General features: G+C 36.5%; 1 protein-coding gene across 1 annotated transcript in view; it reads right to left on the bottom strand.

Annotated features, from left to right (window-relative positions):
- WDR70 (WD repeat domain 70) overlaps window positions 1–23,893 on the bottom strand; it is a 126,709-nt gene that overhangs the window by 98,080 nt on the left and 4,736 nt on the right. The window contains exon 5 of the mRNA XM_063423131.1: window positions 22,223–22,436. Within this exon, the coding sequence (XP_063279201.1) occupies window positions 22,223–22,436 (214 nt within the window). The remainder of the gene's footprint in view (window positions 1–22,222; window positions 22,437–23,893) is intronic.

Below are 23,893 nucleotides of genomic sequence, written 5' to 3'. Positions count from 1 at the left end.
ATGTTTTCTTTCAAGTTTGTTTAAAGCTTATTCTCTTCTGATCCAAAATAACTGCTATGCATTGAAAAGCAAATGTCACACTGCTGAGGGGCAAGATGGGTAAGGCAGGAAAATCCGAGACTGTTTGAAAGGCTTTTATTTTGTACACCAGCATACAGACTGAAAGTGCTGAAATCTGCCTTGTGACCAGATACTAACAATTTTCTCCCTCTTCTATTTTCTTCAGCAAAGCATTCAAAATCATAAGTGCAACTAAGAAAATCTAGATGACAGAGAAATGTAATCTCTTCTTATAAAAACGTTCATACTATAAATTATGTTACATACTGAAAGAGAATGCCCTTAAAACATTTTAGGGACAAAAATATGGGCAGATAACTCATCAACAATCACAACAGAAAGGATGGTATATCTGACACAGTAATTCCCAAAGCAGACAGGTACAGCAGCACAAGCTCTTCACAAAGTTATGGAATGGCCAGAGTTGGAAAAGACCTCTGGAGATGATCCAGTCCAACCCTCCTGCCAAGGCAGGTTCACCTGTAGCAGGTGACACAGGAATTCAACCAAGGTGTGTTTTGTATATCTCCAGAGAGGGAGAGTCCATGGGCAGCCTGTAATGTTTAGAAAGATAAAATATCACAGAAAACCAGGGATTTCTGGAGATAAGCCACTGTTTATCTCGACCACCAAAGAAATCTGCTGCAGCATCTAGGCACAAACATATGTTAATACAAATAGCAGAAAGCTTAAAATCATGCTTGTTGTTGCTTGTTATTGTCTGTATCAAAATGTGTTTGGTTTACAGGTCAAGTATTCTCTCTCATACATCACTTAAAATACAACCTAAATTCTTTTATTTCAGTGTAAAGAAGTTCTACAAGTCCATAAAACTTCACAAGGGGACACTTGCACAACTTTCTTGCATTGGAATTAACCTTAGTCTCACAATCAAGCAGTTTTTTCCTTTCTACCTCACATCGAAATTCACTATGCAAGTGAAGGAAATTAAGAGGTTATTTTAGTGATGATGAACAGAGAGAAAAGAACCCGCTTCTGTTCTTCAATATTAAGCCTGAAACATTATTTGAAGAAAGATTAAAGGAGGTTAAGGGGAGTATTTCACAAATCTGAAAGAAAACATACCTCATTCCTCTTTTCAAACTAGATAAATGTTTTCAGCTGTTAGGCACTCAGATGAATTTTCCATGACAGTAATGAAAGGTGAAAGCAGTAGTAAGTGAGCTGATTTATTTTTTCTTTTTTAAACCAGTTTTTCAAACAAACACACAGTGATGTCATGTTTTGTTCCATAATCATTAAAACCACACTACTTGTAAAATGGGCATGTTTTTTCACTCTTTTCCTCTGTAAATTAAACTGAAAATAAACACAAGATATCCACTAAGGTTGCACAAGTGAACACTCAAGAGAAAGACGGAACATGAAAAACTACAGTATGAGAGATGGCCAAGATGCTTTTCTACAGCAACAGAAAAATATAAATTAGGGGGGGTAACAGGAGTGCATTACCCACAAATTTCCATGCAGAAGGAAGCATACAGATTTGAGAGGACATTTCAACAACTTTTAATTTCCTCTCTTTTAGGTGTAGGAATTGACAGACGTATTTTCATGCAAACTTGCATTTATTAAATTCAGCTTGGCCCACATTCATATTATCTGAGTTTCTAAATGAGATGCATCTAAATATGGAAACAACTTTCATCAGACTTCCAATACAGCCTTCAAAAATACGCAAACAATTCGAGAAGAAAAATCAGTGTACCAAAAAACCAAAATTATTTTGAAACCTCTCCTCTTCGTGAATTATTTAAGAAAGTGCAAAGCATCTGAATTCCTAGCATAGGTGCCTTGATTATGTTGGATGAATTATAGCACGTGTGTCTGTATCATCTAAAATAACCAAAATATCCATTACTCATTGAAAAACATAGATAAAATCTTCGAAATTAACAGAAATATCAGAAGGGCCATACAAAATTATATTTTTCCCAGTTTTCAGTCTTTAATTTGGGTACGTGAAAACAGTGCAGAATTTACATCTTGAATTTTAAGTATAGGAAGATCAAGGAGACATTATTCTTTCCCTTAGTGAACTAAGAGGTATTGCTTCAGTGTGCGCTCAAGAATTAAAAGGTGCTTTAAGTAGATTAACTTCTATTCAAATACCTACAGGAAATAAATTTAATTATTCAACATCGAAATAGTACTGCATCTAGTTTCTTCCAACATCATCTAATTCACATCTAATTCAATGTAATTTTTCTCTTATGATCTGAACCTAAGTGTTATGTCAGGTTCAACCAGCAAGGGAAAAGGCCTTAGACCAAATCTTTATTTCAACATGACCACCTAAAAGCAATAAATTTTTAGTAGTATTATAGTCCAAATACAACATATTTTATTAGATGTTGGGTCAAACAGTAACTTAGAGACTATGCCATGACACAACAGGTAACATCGATTAACTCTCTCTCCTTCCTTTTCATGCCACTTACCAGCACATCCCTTTCTGAAAAGACTCCAATGGCTTAGCAGTTTAGAAACAGTATTACAAATAGAATCTCAGCATGCTTGCAAGCACCATTGTTAGACACAAACATCATACTTCTAAAATACGGCAAAAAACCTGCTTGATCTGTCTTCTGGGGCCTAGTTTTAGACAGATTTCAGGAGGTTGCTATTTTTCATCCAGATTCCAAAATCTCATTCAGATAAATTTCTAAATTTGTAACAAGCCTTTGATTTATGAAGTCATAGTTTATATTCATGATTATGACCTGGGAAGTGTTTTCACAATGTATACCAAAGAAATTCTCTTGAGCCATTTCTAAAACAAGTTATAGTCATTGATAGAACTGGTTTAAATCTAAAATTGCCTGGAGTCATTCAAGTTTCCTCTGCAGTTTCTGGGAGACAGGTTTACTTAAGATGAGTATTCCAATTACATTCCACTCATATAACCACCCACCTGTTTCATGTTTATCTTCTCAGTTTCACATGGGTATAAATATAAGTACTTCAAATTTGCTGAAACTGTATGTACAATTGCCACATACCACCAAAAAGTACCCATGTTCAGTCAAGCCATAGTTTTACTACAGTAAAAAAATACAAAACATTACTGCTACTGGACATGTTAGGAATGAAAAAAATCTCTAGCATTTTCATTCAGGCATATCTTTTGTTAAGATTATTCCATAGAGCTGAATAGAGTACTTTGTTTTAACATAATGGAATACTTCCATTTACGCTACAAGAGTAAAAAATCCACACAACCATAGATCAGCTGACAGTGAAGAAAAATAAACTCTGAAAGCTCTGTTCAGGTTAGTAGGTTTCCAAACCGTAGTATAATTATGAAATCAGAAAGAACAAATAATTGTGAACTTTTAAGTCTTTGGAGTGGAAGTGCCAAATGTTTAGCTCAGATGCAAACAGACATGTAGAATTTTGTACCACAGAGTCCATGTGGGATTTCTACCACAAGGAATATGCCATAAAAGACACCCATGAAAGAATCCAAAACCAAAACATAGGATGCACAACCAGACTGAACTTCACATTCATTAATGCATAACATTTTTCAGCCTGCTAGCCAGTTCACCAATTATTTACATTAAACTTGCAACAAAACATTTTAATCTAAACTATACAAACACTTTATCATTACCACCCTTTGGCAAACTTTAGGGAATAAAAAGCATGAAGTTATTTCACCTGACTCACCATGACAAACTATGAACACTTAGCTGTTTTTCATTCTTTAAAATAGCTTCACTGTTCCAAGATTTAACCTCTGTCAAAATAAAGGTACTTATGAAGTATCTTACAATTCAGAAACATGTAAGAAGTTAAACATGTTTTTTCAAAAAATATCCTACCCTCTATATATTTAAAAAGTCAATAATACTACTATGCCTTTGTAATTCATACAGCAAAATCTAATTTTAGTTAGATGCACTTCTATGGAAGTACATTAAAATGACATAGGCAGTAGAGTAAGTATTAAAGCTTCTTTTGCAAGTTGTGTAAGCAGTGAAATTAAGTCCATCAACAGCAACACAATACAATCATCAAAACTTAAAAAAATTATGCAACCAATAGATGATCAATATTTGGCATTGCTACCTAAAACAGAAATGGTATTACTACAACTAAAATAAAACGCATTTTTCTTCTTATCAAAAAAGAGCCTTATGCTCATTTTATGACTTCTGGTGAACATGTTAGCATAGAATTTAATGAGCATTGGCAAGATACAAGCTCTATACCCATATAATGGCAACCTCATTAGCAAGCCATCTCTTTTAAATTGTTTGTGTTTTAATGACCAAAATTGAAACAATACACCATTGGTGTGGACCAGTTCTTGGCCTTTGACTGTGCAATTCATTTCACTTCTGCATACCTCAGTTTCTTCATCTGAAAATGGGAGTTAGTAAAACCTATTTTAAGGAACCCGCTATAAGGTTTTCAGCGATGATGGTGAAGTTTTTCACATTCCCTAAGGATGCTGTTTTTCTTAGCAAACATACTACTGCCAGCAAACTAAACCGCTACAGCTCAAGAGAGAGAGAGATGTCCACAGACTTGACTTTTCTACAGTTCTACAGTTCTATAGTTCTACAACTATTATTGTGAAACATGTTCATTCAAAAGTTTACCTTAGGATCTTGTGAGACAGAAATTTATGTGCAACATCTCACCTAGTGACAAGACTGCAGCTGTCTACAAATTTACCAAATAATTAGGGTAAGGAATTAAAAGTGTGTGTGTGTGTGTGTGTGTGTGTGTTTGTGTTTGTCAGCTAGTCATGCAAGGATCTGCAACCACAGGGTGAAGGTAGGGGGACAAGGGTTAAAAATTACAGCATGTCTCTGTTACTGCAGGAAGGAAGAACAATTTCCTATGTAGCTTCCACAGCTGGTTCCAATTCCATTACTGTTTCGATTACTAATTCTCCCATGCCACCCATAAATTACCTTCAAAACCTCAATATTTAAGCTCTCCTATAGCAGCACAATTTTATGTAATGTGACATGAGAATAAATTGCTAAGTGACTTTAGCTATGCATCTGGAAAGAGGAAAAGATACATTTATATTTTATGGACTTGAAGTCCATGCTTAATAGAAACACACCTTCCTTCATGCTTCACTCAGGTATATTCTCTTATGTCAAGCTTATGGCAGAAGAAAGTAGTGTATTAGGGCCAGATTATATTCCTCATATTGCTAAAATGGTTGCAATACCCAACAACACTGCAATAATTTTCAAGATGTTTAAGGCAAGTACTAAGCACTAGATTAAAAATGGTAACCAGTGTGAATATCCTGGCTTTATTTGGAATCACAAAGCAAATAATTGTAAAATGTTGTGTCCAACAATTATGAAACATGCTTGTCTTCTATGCATTTATATGGCATATTTTACTGCAGCACCTATATATGTTGAGGTCTCTCCAGAATATTGTATCAAAAAACTGATTTCCATACATATAACGTAGTCTGAAAATTCCACATGATTACAATTAAACCTGATGGGACACACAACTAGACAGAGATTGATTTCTACAAAGCAATCAAACTATAATGGTTCAGTATGGCTCAGCTCTGAGTTATACAGGTAAAGAACAAAGACCTCAACACATCTTTCAGCGGAATGTCACTCATTTTAAATCCAACAATTAGTATATTGGATACTATATGGATATCCATACTATATGGATATAGTAATTCCTTAAGGAGTCTGAAGTATACAAGTATACAGAAGCAATGCTTTCACTTTTTAACCCATACTAAGATAAAGATCCATTGTCTTGGCAACATTTTAGCTGTGTGCACAGAAAAAGAACACAAAAAGTCAACATCATACCTTACTGAAATGCCTCATTTCACAGATTTTTACTGACATTATTTAAGATCTCATACATCTTTCTTCCCTCATAACATATAGAAAATGTAGATTAGATATAACCTATGATATCTCTCCTTATTCAACAGGTTTCTTGATCTCCACAAAGAGTTGCTGATAATACTCCATACTATACAAAGATTACTTGAGTTACAGGAAAAATCTTCCTTTTACAATCTAAAGTTTAAGTTTGGATTATATGACTGAAATGAAATTGCTATTAATTGTATATATAATAAACTTGTTAACCTAGCTGAAATGAATTAACAACAATATGCATCTTCAACTTGATCCTAATAGACAGTTACCAATGTATTTTTAGTTCATACTAATCTAATACAAAGATGGCAACTTCAGATATTCAAACTCTACAATTACTTTCTTTGCAAGAGTCAGGAAAGAAGAGCACAGTCCATAGATATAAAGAACTCCATATTTCAGACCCCATATCGACAATATATCTGCTGTAATATTTTCAATATGCCAATTGCTTTTGTGCTTGTGTGTTTCAAAGAGGATAAAATGTCCCACCTTGCAGGTGTGCTATGCTGATACTCCAGTAAATACAGTAGATTTGTTCATTGAGTGAGCTGCTCAGATTCCACCGAGACAGAAATTACTATTAACGCTTTTTATTTACAAACACTCATTGAATAGTTTAAGCTGATACGGACCTGTAAAGGCCATCTGGTCCAATGCCTCTGCAATGAACAGGGATATCTTCAACTAGATCAGGTTGCACAAACCTCCGTTCAGTCTGGACTTGAATTTCATTTCCAGGGATGAGCATGTACCATCTCTCTCTGGGTAAACTGTTCCAGTGTTTTACTAGCCTCAGCGTAAAAAACCCACATATCTAAGCTAAATCAATCCTCTTTTAGCTCAACACCATGACACCTTGCTCAATAACTACAGGCTCTACTAAAATGTTTGTTCCCATCTTTCTTTTGGGGCTCCTTTAGGTACTGTAAGGTTGCAGTAAGGTCTCCTCAGTGCCTTCTCCAGCTCCCAATTCTCTCAGCCTTTTCCTCATATGAGAGGAATGCAGCCCTCTGAGCATTATTGTGGCCCTTCCCTGGACTCATTCTGAAAGGTCTCTGTCCTTCTTTTTATGCTGGGACCCCAGCTCTGGATGCAGAGCTCCAGCTGGGTCTCAGCAGAGCAGAGCAGAGGGGCAGAATCCCCTCCCTCCCCTGCTGCCCACGGGGCTCTGGATGCAGCCCAGGTTTTGGTGCTGCAAGCACACACTGCAAGGTCATTTCCAGCTTTTTATTCCCAAGTTCTTCTTGGCAGGATTGCTCTCCGTGCCTGTCGTGGTTGGGGGGGGGGAGGTGAATTTTTCCAGGGGGATGTGGGCAGTCCAATCAGTGATCAGCTTTTCTGCTGGCACCTGGATTGGTCACTCGGAGGTTTGGACACGCCTCTGAGGACACAAAGAGTTAAAAGCAGGACCCCCAAGGGGGTTCGGCCTCTTTTCAGATCTTGGTTTCAGCAGAGAGACGTGTGAGGCTTCTTTCCCCACCCAGCCAGGAGGCTGGGTGGGGGAGGGGAAACACGTGGTCGGCTCAGGTAAGCCGGAGCCCCCGGGGGGGGGGGGGGGGAGAAGAGAGGGGACAGGACTGGAACTGAGCTGCCCCCTCCAGGATGGAGGGGTGGAAAACTGTGGAAGTGCCTTCTGTGTGTGCTCACCCCCCTCCTCCCCCCCAAACTCCGGGAGAAGGTGCCCAGCCAAGTGGGGGTTTGCGGAGCCTGGGAGTGCCTGAGCCTGCAGCACCCTGCCGAGAAGAAACTGTTAACCCTTGCTTGGCAGAAAGAAACTTTTCTTAGACATTGATTCTCATGACTGGTGGTTTTCGGAGAGAGGGAAGCGGCCTGGGACCGAGATGATAAAGCATGATTGGAAGGAATTCGATGGAAGAATGAGAGGAGTAGCCTTCTGAGCTGGAATTCTCTTGCATAATGTCAGCCATGGACTGAACTTGAGTCTCTTTTGAACATAAACTGCATTTTTGGGTGGATACAGCTGCCCTTGCTTTTGCTACAGTGACTGGCACTTGAAGAGTTGGAGCGAGCAGAGAAGAGAGGGGGAGGGTGAGGTGGCACCCTCTGCCCTCAGGGCAGACCTGCTCCTGGAACCCTGGCCCCTGGGTAAAAAGGGGAGAGCTCGGCATGCAGCATCCTTAAAAGAGCCCTGTATGCAGTTTTCAGCCTGTGGACAGCGGTGAGAGCGCTGGACATAGGAAAAAGAGAGTGTCACCTTAGCAGACTTCTCCGGGCGGTGCTATAGGTGACATGGAAACACATAAGGGGTGAACCCCTGTTTTCTGAAGAACAGTTTGTGGTGCGAGAGAGACTCCTCTCTCCCTTGCTGAATTGAAGATTAGTTTTTTTGAGTGGTGATTGTTTGATTTAAAACCCAAAGGTTGGTCTGTGAAAAGTGATGGGTGGGGAGGTAGAAACTGGGAGAAGAAATGTTCTAAGAAGTTTTTATTTCTGTCTCTGTGTGTGTTTAAGAGTATCTTTGTCCCTGTTCTTATGTAATGAATAAAGTTTTGGTGGGTTTTTTTTTGTTTTGTTTTCAAGATTTAAGCCTGCTCTGCTCTGTTCCTGATCACATCCCACAGGAGTTGTTAGAGAAAAAACATATATTCATGGGTGCACTAACATCTGGCCAGTGCTAACCCATGACAGTGCCTTTGTCCTCCAGGCATGTAAAAACCAACAAAAAATCCCCCCCAATAAGGGAAAAAAATTAACAAGCTTTGTGTATAATGCTTATGCTACAAGTGCAGTCTTGCTGTTTTTGAGGAAACAGACCCATATGATCTGATACACTATTTCATACCTCCTGGCCGACTGATTGGTGAAGTTCCTAGGGAAAGCATGATTCCATAACTACTGTTTCCATTAAAAAGCAAGCTCAAAAAATCCTCTAGCAGATCTTCCCCTGTAACAAGCAAATCCAACATGCTATTCTATCAAAAAAGAAAAGTACAAAATATGCCAAAAATGTGCATGGCAGAAGCAAATAGCTTATAAACACACACTGGCTTTTCACAGGAAAGGCTGAAATGGTGGGAAGGAACATATGACCCATAAAATAATCTGAATCAAATGCAGTCCAAGATTTTTTGCTCATATTTTTTCAAATTCCCTGTTATGGACACATTTCAGACAACTCATAAGGAAGCCAAAACAAGGATTCCCAATTTCACATAGTTTGCTGCACTTGGGCAGAATTTAACTCCTGTTTCTGAAATTCATTCTGTAAGCTCAAATTCTTCACATTAACCTCATGTTTGACATCCCCCTTGAACGTGTGATCCACGAAATGACATGGTTTAGTTCTGAAATTAATTCTATCTCATGTAACACCCACTGCTGTCCCAGACTTGACTGTTTCCCAAGCCTCTTAAGAATTTACATTTCACTTCTTGGGAGCCACACAGAATGGACAGTAGACATGCTTCCAAAACAAACTTCCACTTCCAAACACTGTTTCACAGTGAGTTTTTCAATGCCATTGTTCTGTTTACAGAAAAAATGGCAAAGTACAGGTCATTTGAAAGCACTTTTCTTTACATGCTTACTCTCAGAATTTACCTGGCCTTCCATATCATACATTTCAGACACTCTGGATCCTCAATTCATTTAGCTACCACAAGTAATATCCAGTCTGAGACAGCAAAAATGGATCTCCATGTAGGGAATGATGGCAACCCTTTGTCTTTAGGTTCTTCACATGAGATCTGATAAACCACTACAGACAGGGAGAAACCACCTTCATTTTATTTAATGAGTAAAATTAGGGAGTTTAGTATTCACTACATAAATCAATTCTTTCAGAAATGACTGTGTAGAGCAATCTATTAAAATGGCAAAACCTTTAAAATGCAAAAACCCTGACACTAGGTAAGTTCCTCCTACCTGTGAACCACTTACCCTTATAATTTCACTGTGATATAAAATTAAAAGAAACAGAGAAAGCAAAAGAATCCTGCTTTAAAACAACATCATCAATTTGAAACAAACAGGTACAAAAATTATTAAAATCTACTATATGTTACTCATGCATTCTGAAATCCTCAGTCATTATGATACTGAACAACTCCAGTAGCATGGACTATAGGTGAGGGAACAAGCTAGAAAGAGTGAGCAAATACATATAAATAGATTTTTGCAGCTGGTTGCAGATATCAAGAACTTACAAGTATCTATTAATACTGACAGGGACTGGGCAGAATAAATTGCATTATTAAAATTTTGCACAGTAAAGGGAGTGAGAGAGTTTTGGCTAAGACACTGGAATTTTTCATAAGGTTACATATTTGCTCCAAATTACATTTACTGTTGTACTGTCCACAGACTTGCCCTCAAAGAACTCAAATAACTAATAAGCTATAATACGAACTACACACAATTTAACCTATCCACCCCAAAGGATGAAAGACCTGAGATGACCTTCTTAGAACTTGCAATTACAACAAGGTATGGTATGTTAAGCCTCATGCTTACACAGTAAGCCCTTCTCATTGTAAAAGTGCCAAGCTGAGATTATTGTCAGTGTGCCTCCTGCATGCCTTTCCAGCAAGAAGAATGGCACATAGCAAGGTCAGGCAGTGCAGTGTCAGGGGCTGCCACACAGTATTTTCAAAGCCCCTACAAAATCTAAAGCTGGGTTATTTTCTTTGATGAAAGATGAGTTGTGACAGGTTAAAGATAAATTAAATATTATTTATTCAACTTATTTCAAATAGAAACACTCTGCACATGTTTGGATTCTCATCAGCTCTTCGCCTGCAAGACAAACTTCCTAACACAGAAAGCCTAAACTTACCAATGATTTTTCTTTAAGATCTGTGGCTCAATCACTCCTGATTTAATTTTCTTTATCTACAAAAACTTCAATACCTACAAGGAGCTTTGAACCAAAAACAAAGGAAGACTAGCAAGTTCTAGTTACTGCGAAATGCTCCTGCTCAATTTAGTTCTGAAAATGAGCTAATTACCTTAGTTACTATGTAATCATAAGAGAAAACACAGAAACACAGTGTAAAAATACTTTTCCATTCAAATATAAAATATATATATAACTAACTAATATTAAAAAAATGAACACACAAGAAGTGCCAATGTTGACTCCAGAAAAAAAATCTTCTTACTATACTTGGAAAGTAAGTAGGTTTGATAAATATATAACCATCAGAAGGAAACATGAATCTGCAGTACCACATATTTAATTTCTTTTTCTCACCATACTTGGGAAATTTTCAACACTTTGAAGTATTACTCATAGTAACGTTCACTCTTCTCCAGACACCCACCCACAAGATGCAGCTAGACACAAAACTTTACCAGAGTACTTTGGTAGCTTATGTGATACTTTCCCATCCACTCAAACTTGGTTGCAGAGTCCATCATGCGGATACTCCCTCAAAATACTAGACAGAGTTGCAGCTTCCATTACTTCCTACATTATGACACAATTCTCAAGAGGTAAACTAATGCAAATTGCATTAAACTACAGAGTTGAACTTCAGCTGATAGTTATTATATTTTTTGCAGGATAGGACCAGTTTTCATAACTATCATGCAAATTGGGCAGATCCTTATTTTAAACAGTCTTATAAATAGCATAGTTATAAATGATTTAGATTTAGTGACATTCATTTTACTCAGAAGAATTAATATTTTTGCTGAAAATGCATTGAATTGTTTTACTACTACTCGTTCATTGAAAAACAGAATAGTTTCTTATTTGGGCAACAAGACTTTGAGAAATCACAGGAGACCACCATTAGGCTTTCTCATAAATTCACTGTCTATTTAATGTATCATAACTGTCTTCTCTAAGAAAAAGAATTAATGGACAGCAACTGAACTAAGTCTTAGACCATTAATTTAGAGATAATTGAAAGGATCTGCCTTTAAATTTGCAGTTGTCCAATGCAAAAACTTTACCACTTAAAGGCTTGCACTGTCACAAATATAAACATTTGTTTTTTTAAAAATATTTTTCATGAGTTCCTTTACAGAAAGGAGAAAAATATGAGAGTCACAGAAGATAGGGATACAAAGAGGAATGGGACAGATAGGATCAACAGAATGCCTGATCCCTAAAAGGCACCTTAGAAAGAGCAATCAATTATGAGAGAGTACTGGTCTGAAAAAAAATTAAAAAGTAGCAAAAAAAAAAAAAAAGCCCCAAACCAACTGGCTGTCCTCACCAAACAAAACGCTAGATAAGGCAGCATTTAATCATAGAACAGAGAAACAACTCTGAAGGACTCTGAGAAAAGAAATGTAATAAATGCCAAGTTAAAACAAATGAAGTTATTAAAACAAGTAGTTATTATACCATTGACAGGAGAGAAATCCATGTCAGAATTTTTAAACTCTTTTCTATTGAGATGTACTGTGAAGTTTATTCTGGCATTGTTATTTCTATAATTTAAATTTGGATGACACACTTCTAATGAGTCAAAAATTATCACACTCTGATGTGTGAGCCAATACTTAACCTTGTGTGCCTGCATACCCACGTATGCCATCCAAATGGGACAGCATTTTTTAAACATGAGGAAAAGCAAATGTATGGAGAAAATCACAAGTGATATAAGAAACCAACCAGTCATGGGGGTTTACATCTTCTCCAGAATTTTAATATTTTCAATAGGAAAAATTTATGTACATAAAAACCAATTTATTTTTAGATGGTCTTAGGCATCTAAAATGGCATTGAATGCTCATAAAGACCAAGACTTGCCACTATAAACAAAGAAGAGGTTGTCTTTAAAATGATTCAGCACTCTATCACAGCGATCTTATCAAACAGGCAGTTTGTAGACACTAAGGATGAATAAGCTACTTAAATTTTCTTCTGAATTTCCATTTTTGACATTTTTGGTACTCAGTAGGAAAGGTAACAAATTAACTTCAAGAAGGAATGTCACTGAGAAATATCTTTATTCTTATATTTAAGACAAGAGCAGTAACTTTGTGGCATCAGGTTTGCAAGAGACATACACTGACTATTTGAACTGCAAGAAGTTACAAATCTGGTGGCACTGAAAGCCAGCTGATGCTCAGAGATGTCACTTTGCAGAGACCAGCATATTCCAAAATACTCCAAATAACAGGCTGGTTATTAAAAGATACCTTTATAAATCCAGACAGTGCATGAAACTTTTAAGATTATTGAGCTAAGAAAGAAACACATTATTACACTGCCGCATAAATCCTAAGTAACTTCTCCATCCTCCAACTAATCTTCCAAAACTGACAATTCCATTTTTAACACAAGAGAAGAAAGGAAAAGGCTATATGTATAACATAATTTTTTTCCTTTTTTTTTTTTTATTTCCCTCTTTAAATAAAATTATTAAGGCCCATGATTTGTCTGTAGCACATAATAGGGAAAGAACAGCTAACTTACACAAGCTAGTGGAGGCAGACATTACTATAAAATTTGTCCTCATTCACAGGACATTGCAACTCTAATGAAGGTTATCAGCTCTTTCTGACACCTGAAGTAATCTAGAAATACACACCCTACAGTAAGTGATGGGGAAATATTACTGTATTTGTGATATAGATAGACTTTCTAACATTTCTACGAAAATAACTCGAGTATCAATTAGAAGTCTAGCTTTCACTTTCATTCTAGAAACTTGAATTGATTACCTGAGTAAGATAACCCTTCAAAGCCATTTGTTCCACAACAAAAGTTTTCATCATATATAGAAAAATAAGCTCTATTCCTGATTTCTATAGCTCTTCCAGAATTTATTTCCCACATTGTCCTGGTTCCAGCCCAGCTCAGCACGACGGGGCATGGACAAGACATTATACTATTATACTATACACCTCGTGTCAGTGCTAGGGGCAGGAAAACTTCTTTTCCAAGAAGGGAGTTCCTTTTCCAGTCACCAGAAGCCATTCACCTTTGCTTAACTGTCCCAGAACTGGGGACCATTTTCCATGTTAATCACCTTCTCATTGCACACTTCGGTTGTTAATATTCTTGCTGTTACTCTTTGTTTTCATATCCATTGCTGCTTCCAGTAAATTGTTCTTATCTCAACCCCTCTGATCTCTGCCTTTTGTGTCTCCCACCAGAGGGACGGAGGGGAGCAGCTCACGGTTTTCTTTTTAATGAGAGTACTAAATTTGGGAAAACCATTCCCAAAACATGACACAGTTCATACTCATGATTACATGAAAGATGACCTAAGGGGCCTCTGCACTGCAGAAGGTCACTATGACTGACTGAGTTCAACCCTTATTTAAGGCCTTGTGTTTCACCACATGAGAATGCTCCCTGAAATTAATTCCACACATCCAAATAATCCAAATCAAAATTTTGACACAGTACCTCTTGCTCTAAAAACTGATTCCAAGCTAGCTGCTAAAGCGGGTATAGAAACTATGCAAGACTACTAAAAGTTCCAGGAAGGCTAGTGTGCATCTGTGGTGTTTACACCACCCCTCTATGCAACTGTGGGGAATAAAAAGAAAAGAAAAGAAAAAAAAAAAAGTGTATTGATGTTAGTTGGCAGTACTAGAGTTAAGAGGACTGCTCCACTCCTGAGTTTTTTATCTCCACCTTGAAAGCACACTTTGCTGCAACTCACCATGCGCTTTCATTTATTAAACACTGGTTAACTAATGAAACTTGGACATAAAAATGATCACCAAATGATCACTCAAATCACCTTCTTTCTGGTAGAAGCAAACTATGTTTTGTCTGTGTCTTCTATCTCATTAACAGTGTAAAAGCAAAGGTACACCACTGAAACTTGCATACTCAGTCCCACTTACAAAACTGGAGGTTCACCTCTACAATCCCACTGAAGTCAACACAGTATTTACATGAAAATGGATCTAATCCTCCAACCTTATATAATGAACCTGAGCTTCATGAGATGGCTATTTATTAGGTATTTGCATTAAGCCCTATTTTAGAAAACTGAACAGGAAGCTCCCTAATACATAAAGGTCTTGTCTGAACTACAAATTTTATTTTAGGGACATAAGGGTTACAGAACATATCACCTTTTTGCTCTTCTTGCATATGAAGCTTATATGAATGTAACTTTTGCTTAAGAAACTAATAAACAGATGCAGAATCTTAGAAGAAACTGAAAAAGAAATGTTTATCTTATCTGTGAGATAAGTGAGACATTTTTCGACAGTACCAACAGATTTAAAATTGATAATGTTCAAAATTACAAACTTCTAAGTAAAGTAAAGGCATAAATAGTTTTCAAAAGCATATTTCAAAAGCCTCAGAACTTCACAAAAAGCCATGATCAGTAGAAAGTCATACAATTGATTTTTTATGATGATTCAGACTGTCTGGAGAAAGTAACTATATTGGTTTATGAAAGAAAAACAGGAAAAAAGTCTTTCTCCTTTTTGTAGTTGGTTATTTGAATATTTATCAATGTTTAGATACAACGGTATGTCAAATAAACATTCGTGAATACTACACAAGGTAATGCAGTAAAATACTACCCAAGATCCTAAGAATTTGAAAATAATTTTGTTAAGCTTTAAAACACAAAGAAAAGGATAAGCAGGAGTAAAGGAAGGAAGTTCATTGTGATTGTTGTGTGATCTGGATACTGTTAGCATCAAGTATATGTAGTCCCTGTATACTGCTAAGTGCTCACCTGCAAATACGAGATGCCATTGCAGCAGTTGTAAAACAATATGTGTGGTAGTCTCACAATCATAAAAATCCAAAGCCGTCTTTTAAACAAACAGCAGACATTCCTAGAGTCAACAAAATGGCTCTCCAAGGATTCCATTGGAGTGGTCTGCAGTTCCAATAGTTTAACATAAATCATTTGTTCATCAAAAATCCTATGAAGACTTGTTTTGGAGAGGAAGTGTAACTGCATGTCACTTACACTCTTCCTTCAAATCCAATCCTTTTAAATTATTTATTCATCCCCACCATAAATATTTCAAATACTTGTTATCATCCACTTCATTTTCCTCTTGATTCAAGTACTCTGTACCTGTAGTTTTCACTATTCTGTCTAGAGTACAAATAACTTTCCAAAAAATAACACTCACATGCCAAATACAGAGAAAACCCACTATCTTCAATTGGTGTTTTCCATAGCAATGCCAACAAGGTTGAATACAGTGTGACCATTGCCGTTAGTTCCCTGGCCAGATTTAAAAAGATTTTATGTATTTTAAGACTGAGAGAAACAATATGCTATTTGTGCTTCTTTTTAAAAGTATATTGGAAATCTGTTGCAACTGCCAAAAAAATGCATTAAGCATCATGTAAAGAGGCAGTCATCACTTTGTTTTGATTGTGTTTTCAGTTCTCAAAGAATAATTTCAGCAACTACATCTCCAAAGATCCCAACTTCTACAGAAGTAAAGAAACTAAGATTCAGAATAGAATATTCATGTACCATTGTGTGTACCAACGTAAAGCACTGCATTGCATATATCATTGCATCTACCACTGCAACTATCCACTCTTCTTAAATAATACTGTATTAAAAGTACAGTCTTGTGATTGACATAAACATGCAGAATGTGTACTTAGAAAGATTTATTTTTTTCTTAAGGAGTAGGTCATAGAATTGTACAGTCTCAAGGTTATGCATGCCTTAAACATATTTGGCAGAAAAAAATGGAAGTCTACTATCCCTCCAAGCATAGTAGAGGACATTAGCTTCACACAATCTTCTGGCTATAAAGAAATGCTCAGAGGGATGAGCATGAGGATCCCTTGTTTTAACCATGGAAGGTTTACAGCCACAGCATATCTGGGCTTGAGAAGAACACACTGCATCACTCTGAACAGCTCCCTCTTCAAACACAGAAGCGGTACCAGCAGCTCCTGAAGAAGGCTTTCTACACGCTACATCACCTAAAACCGATCTGGTAAAGGGTCTCTGAAGGAGCTTATAAAAAGTAAAACAGGACATAAGAAGATCCCTGAACTTCATTAAAAGGGCAGTAAAAACGATAATTATGTTCTGTATCAGATTTTATTTAATACTGGTAAAATCACCTCTCTCTAACTTTGAAGCACCTCACAGTCCACAAATATATGCCTCTTAATGTTCTCACAAAGTATTTCCAGAAACAAACTCACAGCAAGCTAAGTACTATCTGTAGGGGGAACATTCTAAAACTTTTTTTATTCTGTCACATTAAAAATGAATTAAAATTCGTATCATTCACCAAAAAGCATGGTGTGATACACAGCAGAGAGAGACTGGCCTTATTAAGTTCTGCAGAATCAAGCAATAGAAATCTTGCAAGTACACTCTATGAACAACTAGTAATCATGAACTATGGGGCACTCAGATGAGCAAATACCCCATGCCTTTTTATCAAAGACCAACATTCCCTAAGGGAATTTCTTTGTTAGCTTCCTCTCTGTATAATGATCTCTGTTTCTTAAGTTGAGTATTCCTTTCTTTACAGCTTCTGCTTGATTCTCTCACACTGGAAGACAGAGATTGATTATTTTGTTTTCTTCTAATTTTTACAAAATTTGCAAATCTGTTTTAACTCACTTTGGATACAATCCTTCTCCATCTTTGCACCACCAGTAACCACATCAATGATCCTTAAAAAAATGCCACAACTTGTTCCAAGGTTAATATAAATAAAATACATTTACCTCATTTTCATTGTTAAGACCTAAGAACATATCACACATATATGTGAAAAAAGCACCTGATTCATGTTTATATAGGAAGGTAACACATGTGCAAATTGAAAGTAATGGTTAACTATGCTACCTATTTTTTTCTCAAAACCTAGAAGTATTTAAAAGATAATGCCACTCACCCTCAAAACCACTGTCTTTTCTGTCTCTGTTGCATATAAAAAAATGCTTTGTTCAGCTTACTATACATTTTCCTCTTTAGACAAGATGAAACATGACTGGGTAAATAAGAGTCAGCAGTTACAGGACAGACAATTCTCAGTCTAAATCTTATAAATCCTTAGGATGACTAAAAATTCCCATAACATTTATTTATTTTTACAACACTGTAATTTTTAGTCTGGTACCATAGCCAAATTCTAATTGAAGCAATTACAGTCTACTTGAATTCTCCATCTAAATCAGCAGGAAATGGCTTCCTTCCATTCTGACCAATATTACTGGTATGTCTTGTTAAATTTCTGAAAAAAAAATTTAAAATATCTCCAAATAATTCTAAAACCTGATATACAGCTATGCTATAATTTTGGAAACAAACCAAAACAGAGTACAGCCTTGGGCCATGAAAAGGCCCAAGGCTGTACTTGTTTCAGGGTCATAATTACAACATGATTAGTATCCCTTTCGTGCTGCAGGGAGAAACAGTTCTCTGTTCCAAAGGAGAATGAACTGTAACTCAGCTCCAAATAGAAGGTAAATCCTTGCAAATCCACCTGGCAAATTCTTCAACAATCACCTTTACCTGTTGCCTCAGCTGAAAGAAGTGTCACAAGATGCTAACACTATATTAAGTTTTGTTAAAGCACATTTTCCAAAGACATGTAGAGGAGAGCAAAATGTTTATGTCCTAGATTTAAATCTGTCCTCCTACAAATCCTGACACAACCGCTCTTTGTCCCTCTTCAGACAGACTTTAAGTGGACAGATATCAGACAGACTTGCAGTGCATTTCACCAGGGGAAAAAGAGCTGGCCAAGCCTCTATCGTATTTCCCACTCCAAATTCACATTCAATATTGCCCTCATTATCCATTTGCCCTTTTGTAAAAGAAGCTGTTTTCTCTTTTAAAGATTTTCCTGAAATTTTCTAGAAAGGTTTAGATCACAGGATGGATCAACCCTGAAAAACTTCACACTAGAGAAGATGCCCTGCTTCCTCCCTCCCCCTCTCAGCTTACAACCATGTGAAAAACAGACACTGACGATCCCATCAGGTTTTTACACAATTAGAAGAAAAGGCAGTACAGAAAAGCAAGTGCTGATCACAACTGAAATAGCCAGCTTTAACCTTCCTCACTCCCCAGATTAATGCAAGCCTTTTACATAAAACAGGATAATAAACCAAGAGGAAACTTGAAAAGGAATTAATACCACATGTATCTATTGTCCTCAAAATGTACTTGATAGAACACTATTCCTTACACTGCTACAAAACAAGCACTGTAATACATTTGGATAAATACTGACAAGCATATTGTAGTTTGTTAAGAATCATCAGTTTTGACACAAATGGAAGTGAATGATACTAAATTAGCAAGTCATTTAATCTAAAAATTCATTCATTAAATGTAACTAATCATCAGTATCAACACAGATTAAACAAACACAGAAAAATCCTTTAAAACAGCTCACAAAGACTTGCATATATCAAATGAACTTACATCAATTTGGGGAAAAAAATACCTCAAGTCAGAATTCACACGTTTAATACAATACCTAAGACTCTGTTAAAAAAAAGTTTGCTTTGTATCACAGGTGATTTATGCAAATTACAGAAATGTATAATACAAAAAACAGTGCCAATTTGAAACATTCAGCAATTAACTGCTGTTAGTTATTTTCCCATAAAAACACCAAGAAGGTATGAAAAATTCCCATCAAAGAAAATAACCACCAGCTACTCCGTTCACATTAATGTTTATCCAGTAAAATCACTCATGTGAACTGGGCAACCCTGGGCCAACCCTGGACTCAAAAGTTGTCTGCCTCATAGCAAGCTCAATTTGACAAACGTCTCTACTGATAGTCCATTGTAAGAAAGCAAAAACAACCGAACAAGCAACAGTGAAAAAAAACCCCACGTCTAAAGTCAAGCTTGAGAGACAGTGGGAAAGTGTCAGGGTGAAGCCAGTATTTTGGTGTATTTTATCTGTCATACAAAATTTACAAGACTTCAGATTACAAATTACATACTGCAACAGCTAGAACTACTAAAGGAAAATTTGATTCCTTTGGTATCAAAACCACAGATGCTTGTGTTTTCAAGAAGTTACTTCAGCAGCAAAATATGATAATAAAAGAAAGACAGTCTCACACTACATCTAGGGAAAAAATATTCAGCTTTCAGTTTCTCCTGTCTCAGTTCTGCACCCATGCATACCAAACCCAGGCTATGTACAAGCAAAAGAAAGGAATCACGGAGTTCTCATAACTGCAACAACATGCCTTCCTTGGGGCTCACAAGATCATACTGTGATCACCAATCGATCAACAGGAAAACCAGGAAAGCACAGCTGCTTCCTGATTCCCTTCACAGGAAAGAAAATAACTGAGTTCATGAGCAGCAGTAAGGGGAAGGCTCTAGACCCCAAAGGCCTCTGGCATTCACACTGACACAAAATCTCCCCAGTTATAAATTAACTGTTTAGACTGAAACCCCACAAGTCTCATATTTCTGCTGCTCTGCTTATTCTCAACCAAATCTATTCTAGACTGTTTTGTAACTATTGTCTTAAGTTCAGACAAACTTAAATCACACCAGACTGCAAGTTACCTTTCTGTCTGAAACTTTTCATTAGGGTCTTTCAACTCTGGTTACCAGTAACTTCACTTCATGAATCCAGTTGTAGCATTACTCAAATATGTATGAATAAAAAATAAATACCAGTATATTGTTAGAAATTAAAACAATCAGCACAGTGATTACTGAGAAAGACAGGAAAAATAAAGTCATCTGCTTCTGCAAATTGTTTTGGCATTCTGGAGAAGCTGGCAGAAAAGAAATAGTGATTTTAATATAACATGACCCATAGCAACTGAAACTGACTTAGTCTTTGATGCCCTCAGGAACAGAGACTGACTCCATAGTGCACTAGCAGCTAGAAGTTAAGAAAGTTCCTGACACAGACCAACAGTGAGTAAACTTAGGGTTTATGTCATTGTGAAAGAAAATTCTGGGTTTATCTCTGCGTGGTTCCCCAAGACAGAACAAGTCCTCTGTGGGGTATAGATACGATCATAGAAGACATGGAACTAAAATGTACAGTCTGATAATTAAAGAAATCCATAGGCAACAGTGAATCAAGTGAATCAGACAAAATATAAATACCTAAGACAGCAGAATTTCCCGCCACTTATCCACTGTAGGTCAACAAAAAACAAATAAGAAGTCTTGATCGTCACATAAGTTTAGGCTCACTCTAAAAATGAGTTATGTCATGGCTTAAGAAGTCCCCCTCAAGCATTTAAAATGAGTTCTTTAAACTTTAAAATGTAAGTTCAAAACATGCAACATAAGAGATGTTATAGAAAAAAAACCAAACAAACTGAATCCCCAGTAAAAACAAAACAAAAATCAAAAGGAAAGCCTTGGGACACCTGGAAATTCAGGGTTTTTGGAGTTTGGTTTACATTTGTGTAACAGGACATACATGTCTTTTTCTGCTACCAGATGGTTTAAAACAGCAGTAAGTAAGGCTGTTTTCACAGGACTTCTGTCATTGTTGTTACACATGGAAACCATCACATAAAATCCAATGCCACAAAATATTTGATCCAGGCAGTATTGAAGAACAAACATCAAACCATTAATCTTTTCACAGAATTATCAAATAATCAAGGTTCGAAGAGACCTTTACGATCATTCAGTCCAACACAGCACTACCACTGTAACCCTTAAACTACTAAACCACATCACCCAGCTAGATTTAGATGCCTTTTAACTACATAAAGGAAGGGTGATTAACTGAGTATCTGTAATACCAAAGTTAGGCTGTTAGGAGTTCTCTTAATTTCAACATAGATAGAAAAATCTGTATTCATAACAACAAACAGGTCTGGCACTTATTTAGAGAAAAGCAAATCAAAATAAACACAAATAAACAAAAACAACCAAACAACCAACCAAAAAAGCCCTCGGTTATCAGACCTAATTTCCTAAAAACCATTCTGGCACAACTGTTCTCCCTAGATTCAAGTCCACCTCTGTTTCCTCTTTCTCGTACAAAATTCCACATATGCTTTTGGAAATAAACCATTTAAAATATCCATATTAAATATTTATTTATCTAGTTCTTCCATAACATGAAAACAAAAAAGTAAACAATATACAGCCATTGATGTTGACTTTCCCTTGAGACTCACATGCATATTTTTGTTTTAAATCCTGATATTTCTAAATGAAAATAATTTGATAAATTATCATTAGAAAAACAGAAAAACTGCAAGAAAAACAGAAAACCTACATTTTGAACAAGTCATACATCACCTGGAAATTCTTTCAAAAAGGAATGGCACACATACAAATGAAAGCCCACTCAAAAGATTAAAACATTAAAGAGAAATAAACTACTTACATTATCTTCCTCCTCTGTATCATCATTGTCATTGTCATCATCACTATCCTTGAATCCAGGGGGAAGTGGTGGCCCGATGAATTCTCCTTCATCATCATCATCATCATCATCATCAGTATCCTCAGCTGCACCTTTAGCAGAACTCTGGGTTTGCCTAGAAGGACCACTTAATGCCTCATTTGAGTCATCCTCACTTTCACTACAGACTGCCTCTCTGCAAGGAAAATTTAAAATATTAGTATTTGAACAACTTTGTCACTTTCATTGTGGTTTTCAGATTAAAGATGTTGAGTACTCTTGTAAATCAGTAGACACTGAAATTAGCAGCAAAACACAGATTAACTTTCATTAACAGTGTGTAGGCCCACCATCACCTTTTGAAACACTCATAAGTGTTTCAAATGGTACATTAAATTACCATTCTGCTGTTGCCCAAATCAGTTGTACAAGCACATTACTTTTGGCATATGGAAATTTCTGAAAAGCTGAGTTGTTGTGTCTGTGTTCATGCAGTTTATTCGAAAGAGCTGCGCTCCCTCTGCTGGCAGTTCCCAAACCACACCGCTCAAACGGGCAGGTCTATTCAGAGAGAGAGAAGCTCAACTTTCAAGACTTCACTTGGGAGCTTATATTTTCAGAATTTTTAAGTGAGCAGGCTGAAAAAAATTAATCTTATTTTCCTGTTTCTCTGTTAAACTACAGAGGTATTGTTTTGTTTGTTTTTTTAAAGTTTAGGTTAACACTTTAAAACTATAATGAAAACCACAAAAGTTCAGGAACATAATAAAAGACTAAGAAAATTCGTTCTGAGTTATGTAATTGTGACATAGAATGCTGCCCTGCTTTGCCTCCAGAACCAGCTGTATAAGCAGGTAAAGTTTAAAGGAAAAAAAAAATGTGTTGGATAAGTAATTGAAACTGTGTTTCAGGAAGAAAAGAGAATAAACTAAAACTGACATGACTTAGGCCCTCAGATGTTATAGAAGAGCAGGATTTGTATGCCAGATAGCTTGTCTAATTTAAAGACCTAGATCAGAATATACTATATACCTAACAAATTTAACTCAAATAAATAGAGCTCCTCTTACACTACAACAATGAAACAATCAGTATACTTTTACCAAAGGGAACATTTTCCAGCATGTGAGGCACACATTGGGATCTTCAAAGTTCTAAAAGTAAGCTATCCTCAAAACTAACTTCTCAATACTATATGCAAAAGAGTTGCATTTTGAAAGTTAATATGCATTCCTACACTAGCAAACCACACATCTTTTCACCAACAGCCAAACTATTTAATTAGTTTTGGAATTAAACCAAATACACACTGTGCCAGTGAGAAGGATGTATACAACATAATGATTCAAGGAGGCCAATCCAATCTTTGAGTCCCAGATTCTCAGATCTTTATACAGACACTCAGGAACAGTATCTACCTTTCTTCCTAATTACCTTTATCATTCTCTCATTTGCTGGGAAGGAAATTGATCAAATCAAACATTTCGGTATTCTGAGAGACAGCACAGCCATCCTGCATGTGGCATGGCCAGAGCTGCAGTGCAATTTTTCACCACACTCCAAGCACAGCAGAGACAGTCAAATACTCCAGCAACAGCTACAGGTATCCTCTGTCCTGACTGGTATAAAGTCAAACATAATAACAAACCAATG

This window comes from Prinia subflava, chromosome Z (assembly GCF_021018805.1).
Source record: "Prinia subflava isolate CZ2003 ecotype Zambia chromosome Z, Cam_Psub_1.2, whole genome shotgun sequence".
In the NCBI taxonomy this organism is placed as follows: Eukaryota; Metazoa; Chordata; class Aves; order Passeriformes; family Cisticolidae; genus Prinia; species Prinia subflava.
This window is presented reverse-complemented; position numbering and strand designations above follow the sequence as displayed.